The 21,233-nt window shown below is 53.8% G+C and overlaps 1 protein-coding gene across 1 annotated transcript; it reads left to right on the top strand.

Moving 5' to 3' along the window:
• Positions 1-10,562: 10,562 nt before the first annotated feature.
• LOC117974249 (sodium- and chloride-dependent creatine transporter 1) lies at positions 10,563-18,179 on the top strand. Its single transcript, XM_055100216.2, is given in 14 exon segments — positions 10,563-10,754; positions 10,756-10,858; positions 12,396-12,527; positions 13,318-13,567; positions 14,011-14,143; positions 15,080-15,214; positions 15,302-15,405; positions 15,526-15,620; positions 15,939-16,048; positions 16,161-16,301; positions 16,378-16,480; positions 16,567-16,667; positions 16,753-16,923; positions 17,105-18,179. Coding segments are annotated over 14 exon segments (2,031 nt in total). The 5' UTR covers positions 10,563-10,592; the 3' UTR covers positions 17,396-18,179.
• Positions 18,180-21,233: the final 3,054 nt, after the last annotated feature.

Here is a 21,233-nt window from a genome sequence, read left to right as displayed (position 1 = left end):
GTGATTTTGTGTCTGTATTCCAAAATACTTACAGCACTGATTAAGAAATTAATGTTTACAGAGATACCTTCAGAGGAAATTCTATATTAGTTTCATTAATTTGATTCATTCTCTAATCATTGAAATTTGTTTACAGAATAAATGTTGTATGAAAAATCTCTCAAATAATTAAAATTTCTCAAATACACATTAATATTATTCCTTTTCTTTAATGACTTAATGTCATTTTCTAAGCAAATCTTTAATCTAATAATCTTTGTCATCTCCTCTGTGTCAGCACAGGTGTCTCCTTCCTGGGGTTTCTGACACTCTCAGGATGTGGGTTTTTGCACTGTGTCTCTCACACAGTAATACACGACCATGTCTTCAGATCTCAGGTTGCTCAGCTCCATGTAGGCTGTGCTCATGGACCTGTCACTGGTAATGGTGACTCTGCCCCAGAACGTCTGTGCATAGTGTGTGTTATCATTGTAAGGGTTGATTCATCCCATCCACTATGCCCTTGTCCAGGGCTTTGTCACACCCACCGTGTAAAGTATTTGGTGAAGGTGTATCTGGAAGCCTGGCAGGAGACCTTCACTGAGGACCCAGGCTTCTTCACCTCAGCCCCAGGCTGCAACAGCTGAACCTGGGAATGGACACCTGTGAGGAGAATGGAGGAGTTGATAAAAGCCCCCTTGACTGAACTCAATCCCCTCCTCATCACTGGTACTTGGGAGCCCCTTACCTGTGGCAGCTGCCACCAAGAAGCGGATCCCCCAGGTACAGTCCATGGTGAGGAGCTGTGTTCTCAGGGGCTTCTATAGAGGAGGGATGTGGTTGTTGGGTGATGCTCTCAGGGCACAGACATCCAAATTTACCTCAGTGGATCTCAGGTTATTTGCATATTCATGAGATAGCATTTCATAGCACAAAGCCTGGTTAATAATAAGAAAGGGAAGATAAATGACACATCAGATTTACAAGAGTGAGATGCTGATGGTCCAAGCCCTATTCCTGTTTGAGGAAATGCATGCCCTGCTCCATTTATGAACATTCATGAACAGAGGTCCTTTCACAGAAGAACAATCCCCCTCAGGACACACTCCTCACTGTGAACCTACATTTTATAAGCACAGAGACCACCTGGATAATTTCTGGAACCATCACTCTCCATGACACTGAGCAGGTGCCTTGGTTCTGTCCTGGATCCATCAGTCACCAGCACAGCTGACTGATGACTGAGGAAGTTACTGCTGATGTCCCACGTGAGTGATCAGCAGGTCCCTCTGAGATCTGCTGGGCACTCCTGAAACAGTGTCTCCAGCACCTGCCTGGTGTTCAGATCCCCCAGGATCTTCAATAGAAACACTCTTGTTTACAGATTTGCTCTGTGATGTGTGATTAGAGATGATTTTCTCATCTCAGGAACAATAAGAATCAGAAGCTGAAACGGTAGTTTCAAATTCTTTATGAACTCATTGCTCCCAAAATATTTGTCAAGGAATTTGTGTTTTGAATAATTTGGGGTTAATTTTGGACTCAGTTTATTGGAATTTTTTGAAGTATTTATGTATTTTCAATTAATGTCCATAGGTCCTCATCTTTAAATATTGATATCTAACTCACCTGGTCTGTGCCCCCAATAGCCCAGACCCTGCCTTGCAAAGAGGTTCCTGCTGGGACTTACAAATCATTTCCCCCAAGCTTCTCTAGCCCAGCATGAAATGGCTGTGTCCTGGTTTATCATACTCCTTCAGTGACACCATATGCTGCTGACACCATCTCTTGAAACAACTGATTAGCCTTACTAAACCTATTGAACTCTGCAAGGAGACCCAGAGCAAGGATTCAATGACACAGAAGGGAGCCCCTTCTCTGAAGCTCCAGATTCACTTCATTAGTGGAACCAAAATGAAGACAAAAACTTACAGGAGATTTGGGAGTGCCGTGTTTCTTCACTGGGCTCTTGCAGTTGAATGTTGCATCTGAGAATACCAGCAGGTGCAGATACATTCAGATGAAAGCCCACTCCATACCCACTATTCCAATAACACACATTTTCCCTTCTTCCTAATATGTAGCTTTTAGGAAGTGCCTCCTACACTGACACTAGGCCCAGTTATCTGACTTTCTTCTCCTAGAGATTTAAAGCAAACAGGATACAGGTGGAGACTTGGGAAGTGCATGCAGGTTGTTATTTTCACTTTCTCAGCTGGGAAACCAGCAAAGTCCCCATAATAAAAGAAGCTGAGATCTATGATGGCATTTACAAGATGTTGGTCTTAAAAATCATGATGTCAGAGGCTTCACATTGCTCTACTGCCTTTGTCTCACCCTCTGTCATTGTCTTAGTGTTTCTGTATTCTCCTCAGATAGAGTCTGTGCATTGCCACACTTTCATCTTTAATCCATAGTCATCATCCTAGTTAGAATGGATTGTGCAGTGCAGGTAAGCACTGCCTGTTCTTCCAATGGAAACCTAGAGATTCGATAGGCTTCCTCTTCTGGGCTGTGACCTTGAAAAAGCATCTCCAGGGGAAAAGCTCATTTTTGGCTGTTACTCCCTTTTGTGGTTTTGGCCTCCCTGGACTATTTACGTACATCTTACCCCTTTTGGCTAACTTTACTCATTCATATAATAATGGAAGAATGGGAGAGAATCTGGAATGGGAGATTTGTCTTCCTTCACATAGGATAAGGTTCTGGAAAAGTCATTCCCTTTAGAAGCTTTTGAAGTAGGCTCCTGGTATAGTTTTCTGTAATTAATCATCTTCATTTCATCTTCAATTCTGACCCACAGGAAATTTATTTGGATTGTATATTTTAGAATCTGGAGGTTTCTGGAGAGAAAGTCCAGAAACCTTAGAAGTATAAGACCCTCTGGAATGGTCACATTTACCGAGTCCACATTTGTCTTTCAGACGTCTATAGTGGTTACCATGTAAGTGCCCTCAACAGCTTGTGGCTTCTGCAGCTTCTGCAGTTTCTGCACCAGTTAAGCAAGTGCTAACTGCAATTCTGGACATGCCCATCTCTCCAGTTTTTGGAGTGGGTAATATTTCTTGCAATTTCAGTTATTTAGTAGATTCCAAAATGTATTGACATTCAGATTATGCAGATTTATTTTGACATAAAATATGACAGTGATGAAATTTATAATCAATATTTTGGAGCATAAACCAAAAGTACAATCAAAGGTCACCTTTGATGTGTTACTGGAGGCAGAATTCTGACCTTATTACATATAGGTGGCACATCTGACATAAATAAACAGGCAAGAAAACAGAGAAAGGACATGGCACAACACTGTGCCATGGCACAACTCTGGTTGCCCTTAAAACTTTCTCCTTCATTTCAACCTTGGTGAATCTGACAATTATGTGTCTTAGGGTTGCTCTTCTCAGCGAGCATCTTTGTGGTGTTCTCTGTATTTCCGGAATTTGAATGTTTACTTTCCTTGCTAGGTTGCAGAGGTTCTCCTGGATACTATCATGAAGAGTGTTTTCCAACTTGGTTGCATTCTCCCTATCACTTTCAGGTATACCAATCAAACTTAGATTTTTCTTTTCACATAGTACCATATTCCTTGGAGGCTTTGTTCGTTCTTCTTACTCTTTTTTTGTCTAAACTTGTCTTCTATTTTTATTTCATTAATTTGATCTTCAATCACTGATATCCTTTCTTCCACTTGATCAAATCAGCTGTTGAAGCTCATGCATGCATCACAAAATTATTGTGCCATAGTTTTCAGCTCCCTCAGGTCATTTAAAGTCTTCTCTACACTGTTTATTATAGTTAGCCATTCATCTAACCTTTTTTCAAGGTTTTAGCTTGCTCGTGATGGATTAGAACATGCTCCTTTAGCTTGGAGAAATTTGTTATTACTGACCTTCTGAAGCCTACTTCTATCAACTCGTCAAAGTCATTCCCATCCAGCTTTGTTCTGTTGCTGGTGAGGAGTTGTGATCCTTTGGAGGAGAAGAGATGCTCTGTTTTTTAGAATTTTCAGCATTTCTGCTCTGGTTTCTCCCCATCTTTGTGGTTTTATCTAAGCTTTGTCTTTGATGATGGTGACCTACAGATGGGGTTTTGGTATGGATGTCCTTTTTGTTGATGTTGATGCTATTCCTTTCTTTCTTTCTTTCTTTTTTTTTTTTTTTTTTTTTTGAGACAGAGTCTTGCTCTTGCCCAGGCTGGAGTGCAGTGGCGCGATCTTGGCTCACTGCAAGCTCCGCTTCCCAGGTTCACGCCATTCTCCTGCCTCAGCCTCCCGAGTAGCTGGGACTACAGGCACCCGCCACCACGCCTGGCTAATTGTTTTTTGTATTTTTAGTAGAGATGGGGTTTCACTGTGTTAGCCAGGATGATCTCGATCTCCTGACCTTGTGATCCGCTTGCCTCGGCCTCCCAAAGTGCTGGGATTACAGGCATGAGCCACCGTGCCTGGCCATGCTATTCCTTTGTATTTGTTCATTTTCCTTCTAACAGTCAGGTCCCTCAGCTGCAGGTCTGTTGGAGTTTGCTGGAGGTCCACTCCAGACCCTGTTTGCCTGGGTATCACCAGCAGAGGCTGCAGAACAGCAAATATTGCAGAACAGCAAATATTGTTGCCTGATCCTTCCTCTGGGAGCTTTGTCCCAGAGGGGCACCCGCCTGTATGAGGTGTCTGTTGGCCCCTACTGGGAGGTGTTTCCCAGTTAGGCTACACGGTGGTCAGGGACCCACTTGAGGAGGCAGTCTGTCCATTTTCAGAGCTCAAATGCCATGCTGGCAGAACCACTGCTCTGTTCAGAGTTGTTGGACAGGGACGTTTAAGTCTGCAGAAGTTTCTGCTGCCTTTTGTTCAGCTATGACCTGCCCACAGAGCTGGAGTCTGTAGAGAGAGTAGGCCTTGCTGAGCTGAGGTGGGCTCTGCCCAGTTCGAGCTTCCCAATGCAGTGGCTCATGCCTGTAATCCCAGCAATTTGGGAGGCCAAGGCCCGGGTAACAACAGTGAAACTCTGTCAAAAAAAAAAAAAAGCTGAGGGGATTGAGGGGATTTCTATGCAAAGTGTGGATGGTGTGTTTTAATTTCTCCTTGCTTAATATAGTATAATGTGAGAGGAGATTGATAAAGAGGAAACTATTGGAAAATGTGGAATCAGGTATTTTATAAATAAAGAAGGTTCTCCCATCTTCTGGAAACCCCATAATCTTTTTAAAAATGAAGGAATTTTAAGATTTATTTCTACATTCTAGATACATGCCTAATATAAACTTGGATTTAAGTGCAAACAGAGATACATAGAAGATGAAAATTCTGCAGCAGATCATTTGCCAAATAGGCAGTTTTATACCAGTTTGTAATTTTACCTAAGATTCAAAAGATAAATGACAGAGAGATCCAAATAATAAATGATAACATTTCAATGCTAGACAACTGGTTGAGAGGCACTTGAACTGACATTATTCTGATGAATCATACCTCAATAATAAAACTGTATTGAATGGTGCACTGGTTCAAGAGGCTGCTTGAGTAAATAGTTTCTACCTCCCCTACTTAGGAGTCCTGCCACAACCCAACATGCTCTAAAACCTGGGGGCCACTAAGAACAAAGACAGAAGTTTGAATATTATGAAGTTATTATGAAGTTTTTGAGAGATCCACAATCACTGATGGGGTGATTGGTGAGGGTTTTCTCTAAGGGCCTAGGCTTGGAAGAGTATGGCTCTTTGTTATGATGAACAAAGAGCTGTTTTTTTTGATGAGTAGATGGCAGCAAAGACCATCAAGGAATATGAAGAAATGGGGAAATATGGTCCAAATAGAGGGACAACATAAAGGTCCAGAAACTGGCATCAATGAATATAAAAGCATATGGATTTCTTGGCAGAAAATTTAAACATTACAATCTTGTTTAATAAGCTAGTGGCAGCATGCTAGAACACTGTGAGAATTTTAAGAGATAAAAAAATTTAAAAGAGAACTAAAAAAAATTGGTGTTGAAGAATACAATAAGTCAGCCAAAAATTTTTAGCCAGCACACTGTAGGAGAGGCTCAGGCTTTCCTTTCCCCTACAGGAGGTAGCCCTGCAATTTCCTTAGACGTGAATCACTGTTTCCTCCCACCCACCTTCTAGATTCTCCTCAGAGATTCTCCCGACTCCAGAGCTCATGTTCTCACATGTTGTGCGACTTTGGGTTAAAACACACCTGAAACATTTAATGGCTGTTGTCCTTGATCATTTGATCATCATCTGCATTTTAGTTGATGTGATTTTTTTTAAACCTCAGTTTGAAGGAAAGAAAAAAAAATCTATAGACTCTATCTAGGCCAGAATTACTTCTCTTTCCCTTGGTAGCTGCGAATGTAGCCCCAAATATGATAGGAATCAATAAACACTGCAGCTGTTAACAACACTTTCTTGGTCAGCTGTTCCAACAGTATGAGAACCACGGCAGCACAATTATTTTATGGGACTAATTCTGTTCCTACTGGAGACACATTTATTCTTATGTACCAAGACCTCCAGTCCATCGCAGCCTATGATTATGGAGAAGGAAAGAAACATTCTTCAAATTTTCATCATACATGTGGCAAGAGAAACCGATATTTCTGTCCACTGCTTTCTAGACCCAGGTATTGTAGCTCCTGGCCATGGGACACTGTAGTGCTCTCTGTCTGGGGGCATTTAAGCATCCTAGAGAATAGTATTATCCCCAAAATGGCCCTTCTTTATTAAATTTCCTACTATAAAACGGAAGCATAAACTACCTGCTGTTTATCTCACATCAGACTGTGGAGACCTAAGTCAATGTTTCCATTGTTCTGCTGGGGCCTTGTTTCTGGTCAACTGTGAGGGAGAAAGAACTGCTGGATCACAGACTCTTGTTCCCGTGATCACATCTCCTGTCCCTTAACTATATCTACAACCCCTCGTGTCAGAACACATTGTGCAGTGTCTCATTCTAGGAATAAGATATTCAGTAACTTGGACAGTGACTCTAGTAGCTTCTCTATGATTAAGAAAAATACATGTGAAGATAAGAGTTAATTCTTCTAAGTATAAATGACTACCTATCAGGTTTGGGCTTTGACTAAATTTTTTAAATTGTCTCCTTATGACTGGTGGGTATCCTTACAGGGTGTAATGATTTTGTTAGACAAATGTGATATCTATCACTATCAGCTCAGGCACTCGGTGAGAGGTGCTGGTCAGTCTGGTTGGCGGTATCTGTGCTCAGTCTTTATTGTACGTTAGGGAATGTGCTGATATAAAGAGAGAGGATGCTATCACTTGTGTGGCAATAATGATTAAACTGCAGAAAATCATCGTATTATGAGGTCTCCATACCCTCCTATGCAGCAGAAGAGATTTCCCTTGCTTTCAGCTGCTGGTTTCCTTACATTAAAATTTATTGCATTTCCTTTTACTGCACATTTTTTTTTAATTCTAAGATATTGTCTGCTTATTTAATTAAAGTAAGCACCAATAAATTTTAAAATTATCAATTACCTGTATAAGAAACATAAAATGGGTGTGGCGAAGATGCCGAGTAGAGATACCAGAAAACAAAACTAATAAAGAAACACATTGTGTAAGTTTAGAGTCATCACTGAGCACTGAAACCATGAGGAGCTTGTGTTGACTTTTATATTATTGAAAGTCTATTATATTTGACATCCAGAAGGCTGATCACACCAGTGAGAAAAATCTGTAGAGTGGTCCACACAGATCAGAAATTAGAAAGTGATAAAGTCACAAACTTGCACAACCTGCAGACATTCAGTGTATTCAGCATTCAGCTCTTCCCATTTCTTCAGTAAAATAGATGGGTTACATCTGCATGGAAAATGGGACAAGTATTTTGTAAGTTGATTCTCCTGGGAAGTTGCTAATGAAATCAGTCAAGTGATGCTCTGACACAGGATTGTGAAGAGGACGTTGACCCCTGGTGGTCGCTGTCATCAACACGGGATGCTCAACGCTGGTGGGTGTCTTTGTTACTGTTTTGTTCACAAGAGATTTTAAGCTGTCATGTGCTGCATGCAGGTGAGTTTTTAAGCCTCAGATGAGGAAAATAACATGACCACACAGTAGATGAGAAAATTGAAGACCTCACTTCATCAACCACATTCCACTGATGAGAACTGTTCACACAGAAAGCCAGGGATGAGCTGGGAAGAGGAAGGGGCTGGGGAAGATCATCCATAGATGGACCCATCCAGCCTGCTTGAACTCCCTGTGGAAGGAGGGTGTAAATGTTTGTCCTCAACTGATAGCGAGTATTTCAAGACCTTCACAAGCTTTCAGAAAAACAGTTTTCATGAACAAGTGCCCATACATTACTCAGAGATGTACTTGTCATCATTTATCCTTCCTCTCTAGGCAGCACCACAGTAGCATGTTCTCAGAATTCTCCCTGATCCTCTGTGAGTTCCTGGTGCAGCTCCTGGAGGAAAAGCCTGCATGAGGGAGGGAGCCCTCCTCAATTGCAGCCCTGAGGCTGTCCCCAAAGTGCCATCAGCTCTCCTACATCCCTCTCCAGCCTCTGCTCTCTCTCCCTTCCACCCCCACCCCTTGGACAAGCAACATCTGAAAGTCTTCCCTGCCCTCGGCTCCCAGAGCTCTCTGGCGGTGGCCTGCACTCTCCCTCAAAGCGGCCCTCCCCCAGGTCACTGTCCTCCCTTCGATGACATCACACGCCCACCCTGCGCTCCTGCTGGGCTGAGGCCCTCGGAGCCTACTTCACCGGGTCCTCTTCTCTCTTCTCTCAAAGGCCATGGGGTTTGCCTGCGGTCCAGCTGGGTTGGCCCTCTTCCCTCTGTCCTGGGTCCTTGAGTGGCCCCGCTTCTTTAGGCCATCTATGAGTCACTTCTCTAACGCCCCTGTCTCCAGACCAGCTTCAGTCAAAGGCTGGGCCAGAGAAGACCCTAGTGAGAAACTTCTGATGAGCAGTGTGACCTTGCCACCTCAAGGGTACCCGCCCACCGCCCCTGGTCTAAGCACAGGTGACACCGCCTGTCTCCCCCAACCACACACACCCCTTGGGGCTCCTCCTCCAAGCCTGGGTAGGGACACTGCCCCTCCCTCACCCAGGAAGCTCAGTCTGGCTTGGGCCAGAACTGCTTTTCTTCCTAAAGCTGGAGGGATGGCCGAGGGCTTAGCTTAACGGGATGAGCCATCTGGGGACTGCAGTGTCCACGATCAGATCAGGGAGCTTGAAGTTGAGGGGGGCACACTTTACCTCCCAGGCCAGGAGAATGACCACTTCCTTCCCCACCCCACCCCCAGGCTACTCTTGCCCTAGAAAATTCTAACCAAGCTGCTCAGCTGGTGGCGGAGAGGCAGCCCAACAAGCTGGCTCTTGCTGGGTAGGCCTGGGGGGTCCTGGGGAGAGGAACACGGGGTGGGTGGGGGGCGGGCAGCCAGGACCTCAGGCCTGAGGCCTTTGGGGAAGGGTCTGTGCACCCGCCAGGCACCAGGGGGCAGCCTTGCCTTATTCCCGCTCCAGTCCCCTCAAGTCCGAAGCCCCTACCCACTCTCATGCCAGGCAGGGGTGGGGGCCACCGGGGTCATTTACCCGGGCCCCTTCTCTGCCTTGGTGACAAAGTGGAGACTTGCTCATCAGTCAGGCAGGCTCCCCTCTGGCCACTGTGGTGACACAGAGGCCTGTCACCTGAAGAGCTGGTCCCAGCCTCCAGCTTCCAGGGTAGCCGGGAAGCTCTAGCCCCCAGTGGGCAGCGGTGGACAGAGCTCAAGGAAGGAGCGAGCACCGGGAGGAGACGGCTGCAGCCTGCCAGGAGCGGGGAGAAAGGGAGAGAAGGGGAGGCGGAGGGCTGAGGGGGCCCGGGGGACGTCTTCCTAAGGCTGGGAGGGGCAGGCCGGGAAGCCTGGGCCACACTAGGAGCGGGCGACCCTGGGGCGAGGGGCGGCCCGGAGCCCTGCGGGAGGAGCTGGCGGCCGCCCCAGGTAGCAACCATCCTGCCTCCCGCTGGAGCGGCGTCTCCTCCCCGGGAGGAGGGCAGGGACGAGGTGGGCGGACTGTGACGAGGAGGGCGGGAGGGAGAGGGGGGCCGGCCAGCCGTGGGGGTGGGGCGATAGTGACATCACCCGGGAGTCGGTTTTTAAGCGGCTGCCGGCCGGGAACCGGGAAGAGAGGGACGCCACCGGAGTCTCGGGTGAGCCGGGCAGCCGCCGCGGGCCCCGGCCGGGGCCGGGGGCGCGGGCCGCAGGCCCCTGCTCCAGCCGCCGCTTGCAGACTGCGGGCGCCGATATCGCCCGCGCCCCGCTAGGCTGAGCCTCGGGTCGGGTGAGGAGCCGTGGCAGCCGCCACCGCCGGAGCCGCGGGCAAGAGCCTCCAGAACCGCTGCCGCCGACGCCCGGCCGGGCCCCGCCGACGCCCGCGCGCCCCCGGGCCCCTGACACACAGGAGATTCTTCAGGCTCACTTTCAAGTGCTTCGTGGACTGCTTCTGACTGCGCCGCCTGTGACCCGCACCCTGCCGCCCGGCCCCCGGCCGGCCCGCGCCCGCGGGGCCCTCCCCGGTGCCGCCGGTGCCCCGCGCCTGACCGCAGCCCCCCGCAGGGTGCCGCGACCCCAGCCCGGCCGTGAGGCCCGCTGGGGCCATGGCGAAGAAGAGCGCCGAGAACGGCATCTATAGCGTGTCCAGCGACCAGAAGAAGGGCCCCCTCATCGCGCCCGGGCCCGACGGGGTCCCGGCCAAGGGCGACGGCCCCGCGGGCCTGGGGACACCCGGCGGCGGCCTGGCCGTGCCGCCGCGCGAGATAGACCTGGACGCGCCAGATGGACTTCATCATGTCGTGCGTGGGCTTCGCCGTGGGCCTGGGCAACGTGTGGCGCTTCCCCTACCTGTGCTACAAGAACGGCGGAGGTGAGCTCCCCCGCCCCCCGCGGCCCCCTCCCCCAGCAGGCCGCCGGCCCCCGACGCCCGACCCCCAACCCCTGGAGCCGCCGCGGAGGGGTGAAGTCCGGGCAGCGGTTGGCCCCTGGGCACGCGGGGTCGGGGCCGCCCCTGGTCCACCGCTGCTGCTCGGTGGCTGGGCCGGGCGCCTCCACCCCTCTCGCAGTCATGTGCCTGGCAGGGTGAGGGGCGGGGGCCGGCGATGCCCACGAGGCTGCCCCCCAGACTCCTGGGCTGGAAGGAGCGATTGGCCGCCGAGGTGGGAAAGCAGGCCTGCGCCTTGGGGTCTCCTCGAGGTAAGGAGCCCTGGCTGCCCCTGCGGGTCGGGCACACAAGCGGCACATTGTGTGGGCCCCCCACGTGTGCACACACACGAACACACACACACACACACACAATGGGCCACTCTGTCCCTCTCCCTGCCCTCCCCTCCCCTCGCGGCCCTCCCGCCCCTCCCGTCTGGCCCGGGCCTGGAACACTGGGTACCTGAGCCAGGCTTGGGAAGCCTGCGGCCTGGCCCGCCTGGTGCCGCCACGGACACACTGCATGCACGTCCCATACCTGCCCGCCTGCCCGGGCCCAGCTTAGCAAGAGCGATGGGCACGCGTGTGTCCTGTGACTACAAAACAGCACTGGGGTTTCTGGAAGCCGAAGTGACCCGGTGATGGGTGGGAAACAGAGGTCCAGAGCAAAGGCCTTTGCCCAAGGTTAGGAGAAGGATGCTGGGACCTGGAGTCAGGCAAGTTGTAGCCAAGCTCGGCCTCTGAGTAGTGGAGCGAGCCCAGCCAGGGCAAGGGTAGGAGGCCCAGAGAGGAGAAGGGGGTAGTGGCACCCAGCTCTCCCTGCCCTTTTGCCACCCCCACCCCAGCCTGCTGGCCAGGGCCTGTGTCATGCCCTGCCTATCTCCTGTAGAGCCTGACTCCCTGGGCTTGCTAAGGCCGGCCTGGCCCCTCTTCCCGCACCTGTATCCCTCTGTCCTTGCACGTGGCCATCCCACCAGCAGGGGACTGTGACCCACCCGCCCTCTGCCTTGGACCTCACACTTGCAGGCAAGCGTCCAAGTGCAGGACAGTCGCGCTCCCTGCCTTTGGATGAGGCCCTCAGGCCTGATCACCCAGCCTTGGCGCACATGCACACACGCACGTGCCCTCACTGTGCTGCCTGAAACAGGGAATTGCAGCACTAGGGACAGGCTGCATGTCTGAGTGTGCGTGTCCTCCATGGCCGTCACCCCAAGTGACCGTGGGGGTGGAAGCCCTGTGGGCCTAGCGCCTCTCTGCCACCCAGGGAATAGGGCTTCAATGGCCCAGGGGCTACCGTAGCACGTCTTCAACACACTGAACCCAGCCCCTCAAGACCCTACGTGGGGCCCGAGTCAGTGGCCACCCCTACACTGACTCACCCAGTGGGAAGTTGTGATGGGGCCTTTGGAGTCTGGGCTGGCCCGCTGGGCCTGGGCAGCCTGGCTGGGGGCCACCCTGAGTCTACCCTGTGCCTCCACCCCCAGGTGTGTTCCTTATTCCCTGCATCCTGATAGCCCTGGTCAGAGGAATCCCCATTTTCTTCTTGGAGATTTCGCTGGGCCAGTTCATGAAGGCCGGCAGCATCAATGTCTGGAACGTCTGTCCCCTGTTCAAAGGTGAGCAGCCGTTGGCCAGCCTCAGGGACTGCCCCCTTTTCCCAGCTGGCTCCCACTTGAGAAATCTTTTCCTGTCCTGAGCACCAGGCCTGGGGCCACGTGATGGCGTCCCAGTCTCGAGGGGGGAGCCTGGAGGAGATGTTCAGGCCACACAGTGAACTTGGGGAAGCAGGGACTAGAGGGGGCATAGGCAGCTCCACAAGGCAAGGACAGGACAGGCATAGCCGGGCTGGGGATGGGACCTGCCCAGCACACTTGGTTCTCTAGGTAGGTCCTACTATTACTGTCCCCAAGGACGCTGGGGCACAGACAGGTGGAGCGACGTACTGAGGTTGCCCACTACGGGGGCAACTGTCTCCAACATTACCTCAGGCTACTAGAAACTCCCCCCCTCCCCACCACCACCACCACCAGCTGCTGAGGACTGGAGCTACTGGGTGGCCAGGTGGAGGCTTGGACCTCCTGGAACCGCCATGGTGGCAGTGGGACCCACAGAAGGGGCCAGGTGTGTAAGGCTGGAGACTCAACAGCACTTGGTCAGATGGGGACAGGAGGAGAGGGGCTCGCTCTGCCTTGGGTCTAGGGGGCAGCTGGAGGAGAGGAGAGAGGCTGGGGAGTCAGCCCAGTGTTGGGGCTCACACAAGGGGAAGTCCAGGGGAGTCAGGAGCACCACAAACAAGGCTCCAGAAGGACAGATGGTGGGAGCACTGCCAGCCTGGGTGGGGAGATAAAGGGGTGGCGGGGAGGTGGCCAGGAAAGAATCTACATGGCAAGGACTTCCCGGCCCCAGGCCTGGGCTATGCCTCCATGGTGATCGTCTTCTACTGCAACACCTACTACATCATGGTGCTGGCCTGGGGCTTCTATTACCTGGTCAAGTCCTTTACCACCACGCTGCCCTGGGCCACATGTGGCCACACCTGGAACACTCCCGACTGTGTGGAGATCTTCCGCCATGAAGACTGTGCCAGTGCCAGCCTGGCCAACCTCACCTGTGACCAGCTTGCTGACCGCCGGTCCCGTGTCATCGAGTTCTGGGAGTGAGTCCAGCACCTCTGGGCCAAGCCCATCCCATCCCCCAGGTCTCCCTCATGTTGCCCGGCTCCAGGGGAATGTCCCTGAGAGGGGACCAGGGTGTTTCTTGGCAGTCCCTCCTGGACCCTGCCTGCCCTTGTCTGCCCTCGGAGAGTCCTGGGGCCAGCCCCAGGGGCTGCGCCAGGTCAGCCTTGCTCCTGGGTTCGGCAGCCTATCACTGTCCTGGTCACTCCCGCCTGATGGGGGAGCTGGGGCTGCATGTGGGGTGGGATGGGAGTGGCCTCCCAAAGGCCAGGGGCTCGTGGGCTCCAGGCCCAGCCCAGATGGACAAGAGGGCCCGCTGAACCCTGGGCTGTGGGAGAGAAGGGAGCCACGACTCCTGGGGGTGGACCCTGTGGCTCCATCCTCTGCTGGCACAGGCCTCATGGGACCTCCCTCCCTCCCCTAGGAACAAAGTCTTGAGGCTGTCTGGGGGACTGGAGGTGCCAGGGGCCCTCAACTGGGAGGTGACCCTTTGTCTGCTGGCCTGCTGGGTGCTGGTCTACTTCTGTGTCTGAAAGGGGGTCAAATCCATGGGAAAGGTACCACTAGAGGCATGCAGGGGGGAGGGTGGCTCAGCCCTGGGAGCTGGATGTCTGTGCCAGGCACACCCATGGCAACGGGAGGTGACCAGACAGAGTCTAGCCCTAGGGAAGGGGGAGGTACTGAAAGCCAAGCAACACTCCCCACCCTGCAAATCCAGGGCCCAGCAGCCTTTGCTCCTGTGGGGAGAGGCCCCGGCAGGCACTGTCCCTTCCCTGTGCCCATCACCCCCACCGGTGCCCTCCTGCCAGTCTCTGACTCTTGTGACAGTCTGCTGGACCTGGTCTGGCCATCTGTTACCTGCCTATCTTGCCTTGGGGACACAGAGTAGAGTCTGGCCACATCTCTTGGGGGCTCCTGGTCAGGCTGGGGAGTCACCTGAACAAAGAAGACAATGTCCAGAGCTGTGGGACATGGCCAGTTCCCTGGGGGACAAGGTCCCCAGAGCAGCATGTGGGAAGAGGGGGCAGACAGTGTGGCAGCCGCGTCTTGCCTGCCTCTGCCTGGCCCAGTTCCACTCTCCACCTGCTCAGCCCCGACCTCTCTCCAGAAGAGGAGGGGGACCCGGCCCTGATCCAATATCCCGCTCCCTGCCTGGGCCTCCCACGCGTGCACTGCCCACACACTCACACAACTCTCACTCTCCACATGCTCCACGCCTCCTGTCCCCACCGAGGAGAGCTCCCAGAGGCTCGCCTGCTCCCCACTGACATGCGTCCCTGCAGACAAACGAGGCGCCCAGAGAGCTTCCCCACTGCACTTGCCAGGGCTGCCGGGGCCCAGCCTTGCCCCTAGCTTCCTCTGGCAGGAGCCATGGCTCGGAGGAGAATGGGGACTTCTGAACATACCTGCCCGCAAGGGGGACCGGAGGTGCTTGGAGTGGGCTTGTGAGGGAGGTGGTGCCACAGCCCCCGCTGAGCAGCCTGGCCCCCCAGATCGTGTACTTCACTGCTACATTCCCCTACGTGGTCCTGGTCTTGCTGCTGGTGCTTGGAGTGCTGCTGCCTGGCGCCCTGGACAGCATCATTTACTATCTCAAGCCTGACTGGTCAAAGCTGGGGTCCCCTCAGGTGAGGTGGAGGTGGGGAGGCTGCAGCAGGGCGTTGTGGGGGAGCCCTGCAGGCCCCTCATGCCTGCGCTCTCTGGCCCTCCTCTAGGTATGGATAGATGTGGGGACCCAGATTTTCTTTTCTTATGCCGTTGGCCTGGGGGCCCTCACAGCCCTGGGCAGCTACAACCGCTTCAACAACAACTGCTACAAGTAAGCACTGCTGCCCTGCCACCCGTGCCCTGTCCCGCCCTGCCCTGCCCAGCAGCCTAACCCATCCACTCTGGCCCCTCCACCCCTCCGGGACGCCATCATCCTGGCTCTCATCAACAGTGGGACCAGCTTCTTTGCTGGCTTCGTGGGCTTCTCCATCCTGGGCTTCATGGCTGCAGAGCAGGGCATGCACATCTCCAAGGTGGCAGAGTCAGGTAGGGCCCTACCCCCAGCCCCGCCTCCAGAGCAGCAACTGCCACCCAGATGCATGATGTACAAGAACACACAATAGAAATGCTGAAAAGTGACGAGGATTCAAACAGAACTTGTCAGATTGTGGGCCTGTGGGGGCAGGTCCTGGGATTTTTCAGTGTTGACAGAGACAGGACCTCCCAGCCCCTGCTGCATGACCCAGGGTTGACAGCACCTCAGAGGCAGGCGTGGGCATGGGCGCGAGTGTTGCAGGCAGGGCTCAGGGTGCGCGCAGGGCAGGACATCGGCTGCAAGGTCTAGAGCCTGCACCTTTCCCACAGGGCCGGGCCTGGCCTTCATCGCCTACCCACAGGCTGTCACACTGATGCCAATGGCCCCACTCTGGGCTGCCCTGTTCTTCTTCATGCTGTTGCTGCTTGGTCTCGACAGCCAGATTTGCATGGGGCTCTGGGACAGGGAGCCAGGAGAGGGGCGGAGTGAGGGCTGCGGGCAAGGAAAGGGGTGGAGGGTGGTGCGGGGCTCGGCCTGAGCTGGCCTGGCCACAGTTTGTAGGTGTGGAGGGCTTCATCATCGGCCTCCTCGACCTCCTCCCAGCCTCCTACTACTTCTGTTTCCAAAGGGAGATCTCTGTGGCCCTCTGTTGTGCCCTCCGCTTTGTCATTGATCTCTCCATGGTGACTGATGTGAATGGGGTGGGGGGTCTGCCTGTGACCTCTGGTGGCCGTCCGCCATCCTCCCTGACTGGGCTCTGTCCCCCAGGGTGGGATGTATGTCTTCCAGCTGTTTGACTACTACTCAGCCAGCGGCACCACCCTGCTCTGGAAGGCCTTTTGGGAGTGCGTGGTGGTAGCCTGGGTGTATGGTAGGTCATGGCTGAGGGCTGGGCTGGGGCACGGTGGCGGGGAAGGCAGGTCTCCAGCTTGGCCCTCCCGCCTCGCCTTGCCACAGGAGCTGACCACTTCATGGACGACATTGCCTGTATGATCAGGTACTGACCTTGCCCCTGGATGAAATGGTGCTGGTCCTTCTTCACCCCGCTGGTCTGCATGGTAAGGGCTGGGGGAGGTGGGGCTGGGTAGCGGGGGAGGCGGGGCGGGGTGGGGGCCCCATTAACCACGGCATTCTGGTCTGTAGGGCATCTTCATCTTCAGCGTTGTGTACTACGAGCCGCTGGTCTACAACAACACCAACGTGTACCCGTGGTGGGGTGAGGCCATGGGCTGGGCCTTCGTGCTGTCCTCCATGCTGTGCATGCCACTGCACCTCCTGGGCTGCCTCCTCAGGGCCAAGGGCACCATGGCTGAGGTAAGGCTCCCTCCCGGCCTGCCCTCCCCTCCCCTGCTGTGAACATTCAACCCAGCCTGCTTCCTAGCCAAGGAGTGGCCCTGACTAGGGTGGCAGGGAGTGGGAGCTGGAGAGAGGCAGAGGAAGTCACCGTGGGGACGAGCAGGTGACCCTGGGGGCTTCAACATGTCCTCTCCTGCAGTGCTGGCAGCACCTGACCCAGCCCATCTGGGGCCTCCACCACTTGGAGTACCGAGCTCAGGATGCAGATGTCAGGGGCCTGACCACCCTGACCCCAGTGTCCGAGAGCAGCAAGGTCGTCATGGTGGAGAGTGTCATGGGACAGCTCAGCTCACATCACCAGCTCACCTCTGGTAGCCATAGCAGCCCCTGCTTCATCCCCACCCCACCCCTCCAGGGGGCCTGCCTTTCCCTGACACTTTTGGGGTCTGCCTGGGAGAGGAGGGGAGAAAGCACCATGAGTGCTCACTAAAACAACTTTTTCCATTTTTAATGAAATGCCAAAAATATCACAACCCACCAAAAATAGATGCCTCTCCCCCTCCAGTCCTAGCCCAGCTGGTCCTAGGCCCCGCCTAGTGCCCCACCCCCACCCACAGTGCTGCACTCCTCCTGCCCCTGCCACGCCCACTCCCTGCCCACCTCTCCAGGCTCTGCTCTGTAGCACACCCTTGGGTGACCCCTCACCCCAGAAGCAGCAGTGGCAGCTTGGGAAATGTGAGGAAGGGAAGGAGGGAGAGACGGGAGGGAGGAGAGAGAGGAGAAGGGAGGCAAGGGAGGGGCAGCAGAACCAAGACAAATATTTCAGCTGGGCTATACCCCTCTCCCCATCCCTGTTATAGAAGCTTAGAGAGCCAGCCAGCAGTGGAACCTTCTGGTTCCTGCGCCAATCACCACCAATATCAATTGTGTGAGCTTGGGTGCGAGTGCACACGTGCGTGAGCACGTAGAGTATATATAGATCTCTATCTCTTAGCAAAGGTGAATACCAGATGTAAATGGTGCCTCTGGGCAAAGGAGGCTTGTATTTTGCACATTTTATAAAAACTTGAGAGAATGAGATTTCTGCTTGTATATTTCTAAAAAGAGGAAGGAGCCCAAACCATCCTCTCCTTACCACTCCCATCCCTGTCAGCCCTACCTTACCCCTCTGCCCCTAGCCTAGGAGTGTGAATTTATAGATCTAACTTTCAGAGGCAAAACAAAAGCTTCGAGCTGTTGCGTGTGCGAGTCTGTTGTGTGGATGTGTGTGTGTGGTCCCCAGACCCAGAATGGATTGGAAAAGTGCATGGTGGGGGCCTCGGGGCTGTCCCCACGCTGTCCCTTTGCCCACAGGTCTGTGGGGCAAGAGGCTGCAATATTCCATCCTGGGTGTCTGGGCTGCTAACCTGGCCTGCTCAGGCTTCCCACCCTGTGCCCTGGGCTGGGCACACCCCCGGGAAGGGACCCCGGACACGGCTCCCATGTCCAGACTTAAGGCGGATGCACTTCCTGCACCTCCAGTCTTCTGTGTAGCGGCTTTAACCCATGTATGTCTGTCACGTCCAGTCCCGAGACGGCTGAATGACCCCAAGAAAGGCTTCTCTGACACCCGGACAGAGGCTGGAGGGCTGGGGCTGGGTGAGGGTGGTGGGCCTGCGGGGACATTCTTACTGTGCTAAAAAGCCACTGCAAACATAGCAATAAAAACCTGTCATTTTCCAAAGCAGGCCTCTGCTTCTGCCTCTGCTGCTCTAAGGGGTCGAGGTGCAGGAAATAGGGGGAACCTCCTCCAGCTGGAGCTGCTGCAGTGGGCAAGGCTCTACTCTGGAGGCCTCTGAAGCCGGCACCCTTCTGGGGACTGGGAAGGGAGCAGGGAAGGCAGCAGCCCAGGGAAAACCTTGTCACCCTGGAGCCGAGGCACCTGGGGAGAGCAGGATGAGAGAGCTGGAGAGCAGCCACACCCGCGGGGAAGGGTGGGTGTAAAACCATGGGTGCTGAAATTTTCAAAATGTTACCCCAAGAATTTGTCACTGAACAGGTGCCTTGTGTCACTTGGGCCAGGCTGATAGCAGCAGAGGGGATAACTCTTTGCATCAGGGATCAATTTTGAAGGTGGAGCCAGTAGGGGTTGTGCATGACCAGGATGCAGGGCTCAAAGAGGAGTTAAGGACAACAGATTTGGCCTGAGCAAGAGGAAGGATGGAGCTGCCAGGTCCTGCAATGGGGAGGCAAGGAGAGAATGGTCCAGAGTCAGCCTTGGGTGTGTCATGCAGGAAGTGTCATCCAAGTGGAGATGTCTAGTTGGCAGGTGGACACAGGAGTTCCAGAAAGTACTGGAGATGGAACTTTGCAAGTTCTTACCACATAGAGATGACACTGAAAGCCCTGAACCTGGGTGAGCTCACAGGGACGCTGCAAGTCCCGGGACACAATGAGAGGGGCAGAGGGAAGATGCGGCAGCAATGGGGGAGGATGCCTGAGAGCTCCTGGTGGGGTCCTGCAACCTGAGCCAGTGAGGACCCCTCACAGGTCAGGGAGGAGCAGTGGCTGGCTCCATCTGTCCAGTGCTGCTGCTGCTGCTGCTGCTGCTGCTGCTGCTGCTGGTGAAGGACAGTGACCTGCAAATGCTCACTGAGTCTGGCAAGGGTCACAGGGGCCTGGTGAGGGTGGCTTGCATGAGGGGTTGCGTGTGAAAGGCTGGTTGGTGTGCGATTGAGAAAAGGAGTGGCGGCAGCCCATTGTCATCTGCAGACGAAGGGAGAGACAACAACGTAGTTTACCCAGACAAGGAAATATGAGCCGGCCTGGAAAGGGAAGGCACTCCAACACATGACACAACATGGCTGACCCCTGGAGGGCATTTCTGTGAAATGAGCCATCATAAAGAGACACTTGCTATAGGGTTCTGCTCCTGTGAGAGAGACAGGGCCTTACATGAGAGGAGGGAGATCCACAGAGACAGAGGGCAAGGGTGGGTGCCAGGGGCTGGGGACAGGGTGGGGAGTATTGAGTGGGGACAGAGTGTCAGTTTGAGAAAATAAATTCTAGAGGTGGACGGAAGTGGTGGCTGCGCACACTGTGACTGCACTTAATGCAGTCACACTTAACGATGGTGAAAATGGCTCATTACATATGCATTGATGACACTATATATATGTGTGATATACATGTGTTTTACCATGAGAAGAGGCGGAGAGGAATTGAAGACAGTGAGTACAGACAGGTCCTTCAAGGGGCGGGACCCGTGCACAAGATGAGCATGTGGCACCCCACCCTGAAAGGGCTGGGCACCATGGCAGGGCACAGCAGGCAATGCAGTGGGTGGCTCAGGCAAGCACAGAGAGCATCAGGGATCGGAGCCTCTGAAGGGGGAGCAGGTGACCCCTCAGAGCAAAGTGACAGCTTGGGCTGCTCCCTTTGCGTCCTGCCCAGGACTGCTATCGTGCTATGGGAGAACCCCCAGAGGCCCTGCTCCTCAGCAGGCAGCACCCCTTATGGAGGGGCTTTACCCCTAAACTTCTGGAGCCAGGAGAGGGACCTGGCTTAGAATATGGCCAACCAAGAGCCTGGGTGAGAAATACATGGACCAGACAGGGAGCAGAGAAAGGAGTGGCAGCGCAGTCCCACCCTAGCTCAGCTGGGGGCTCTGGAGCCTGTCCTGCGGTCCCTGGCCCCCATCTCTTCGGCAACCACTGTTTCTAGTTTTCTTTTTCTCCCCGAGAAGCCTGTCCTCTCACCATGCCTGCACCTTCAAGAACCCCACCTGGCTGGCAGCTCCCAGATCTCCAGCCTGGCCCTCCTTAGCTGCAAAGGTGCTTCCCAATGTCGGCAAGACCTCTCCCCAGGGTGCCCCAGGCCTTCACACAGCCCCTGTCCCCAACCGACTCCAACTGTCCTGCAGCCCACGGTCACTCTCAGGACCCCTGAGCTCAGGCCAACTGCTTTATACACTGTCAGCCAGGTCTCTGCCTGGATGACAATCACCCTCTGCTAATTGTTCTCCACACCTCCAGGCCAAATGCCCTCCAAGCCACCTCATGCACCACAATGACACCAAACACACAGAAAAAAGACATTGAAAAAAGGAAACTTCACAGAAGCATGTCATTTAAAGTGGGTTCTGAAATGGAGACACCATTACCTCAGGACTTAGCTCCCGCATGAGGGGTTAGGACACAGAGATCAACAAGCAGCAGGCTTTGCCCTCAAGCAGCTCACAGTCTAGTGGAAGATGGGTAAGAAAACAGATCAGGATGCCCACGGGTGCAGATGCCCTGGAACAGAAGCTGATTCAGGAAAGCACGAGCCTGCAGGCCGCCCTCCAGTCT

The sequence above is a fragment of the Pan paniscus genome, chromosome 18, assembly GCF_029289425.2.
Source record: "Pan paniscus chromosome 18, NHGRI_mPanPan1-v2.0_pri, whole genome shotgun sequence".
Classification (NCBI taxonomy): domain Eukaryota; kingdom Metazoa; phylum Chordata; class Mammalia; order Primates; family Hominidae; genus Pan; species Pan paniscus.
Note: the sequence above shows the minus strand (reverse complement) of the source record. Positions and strands in the feature narration are given on the sequence as shown.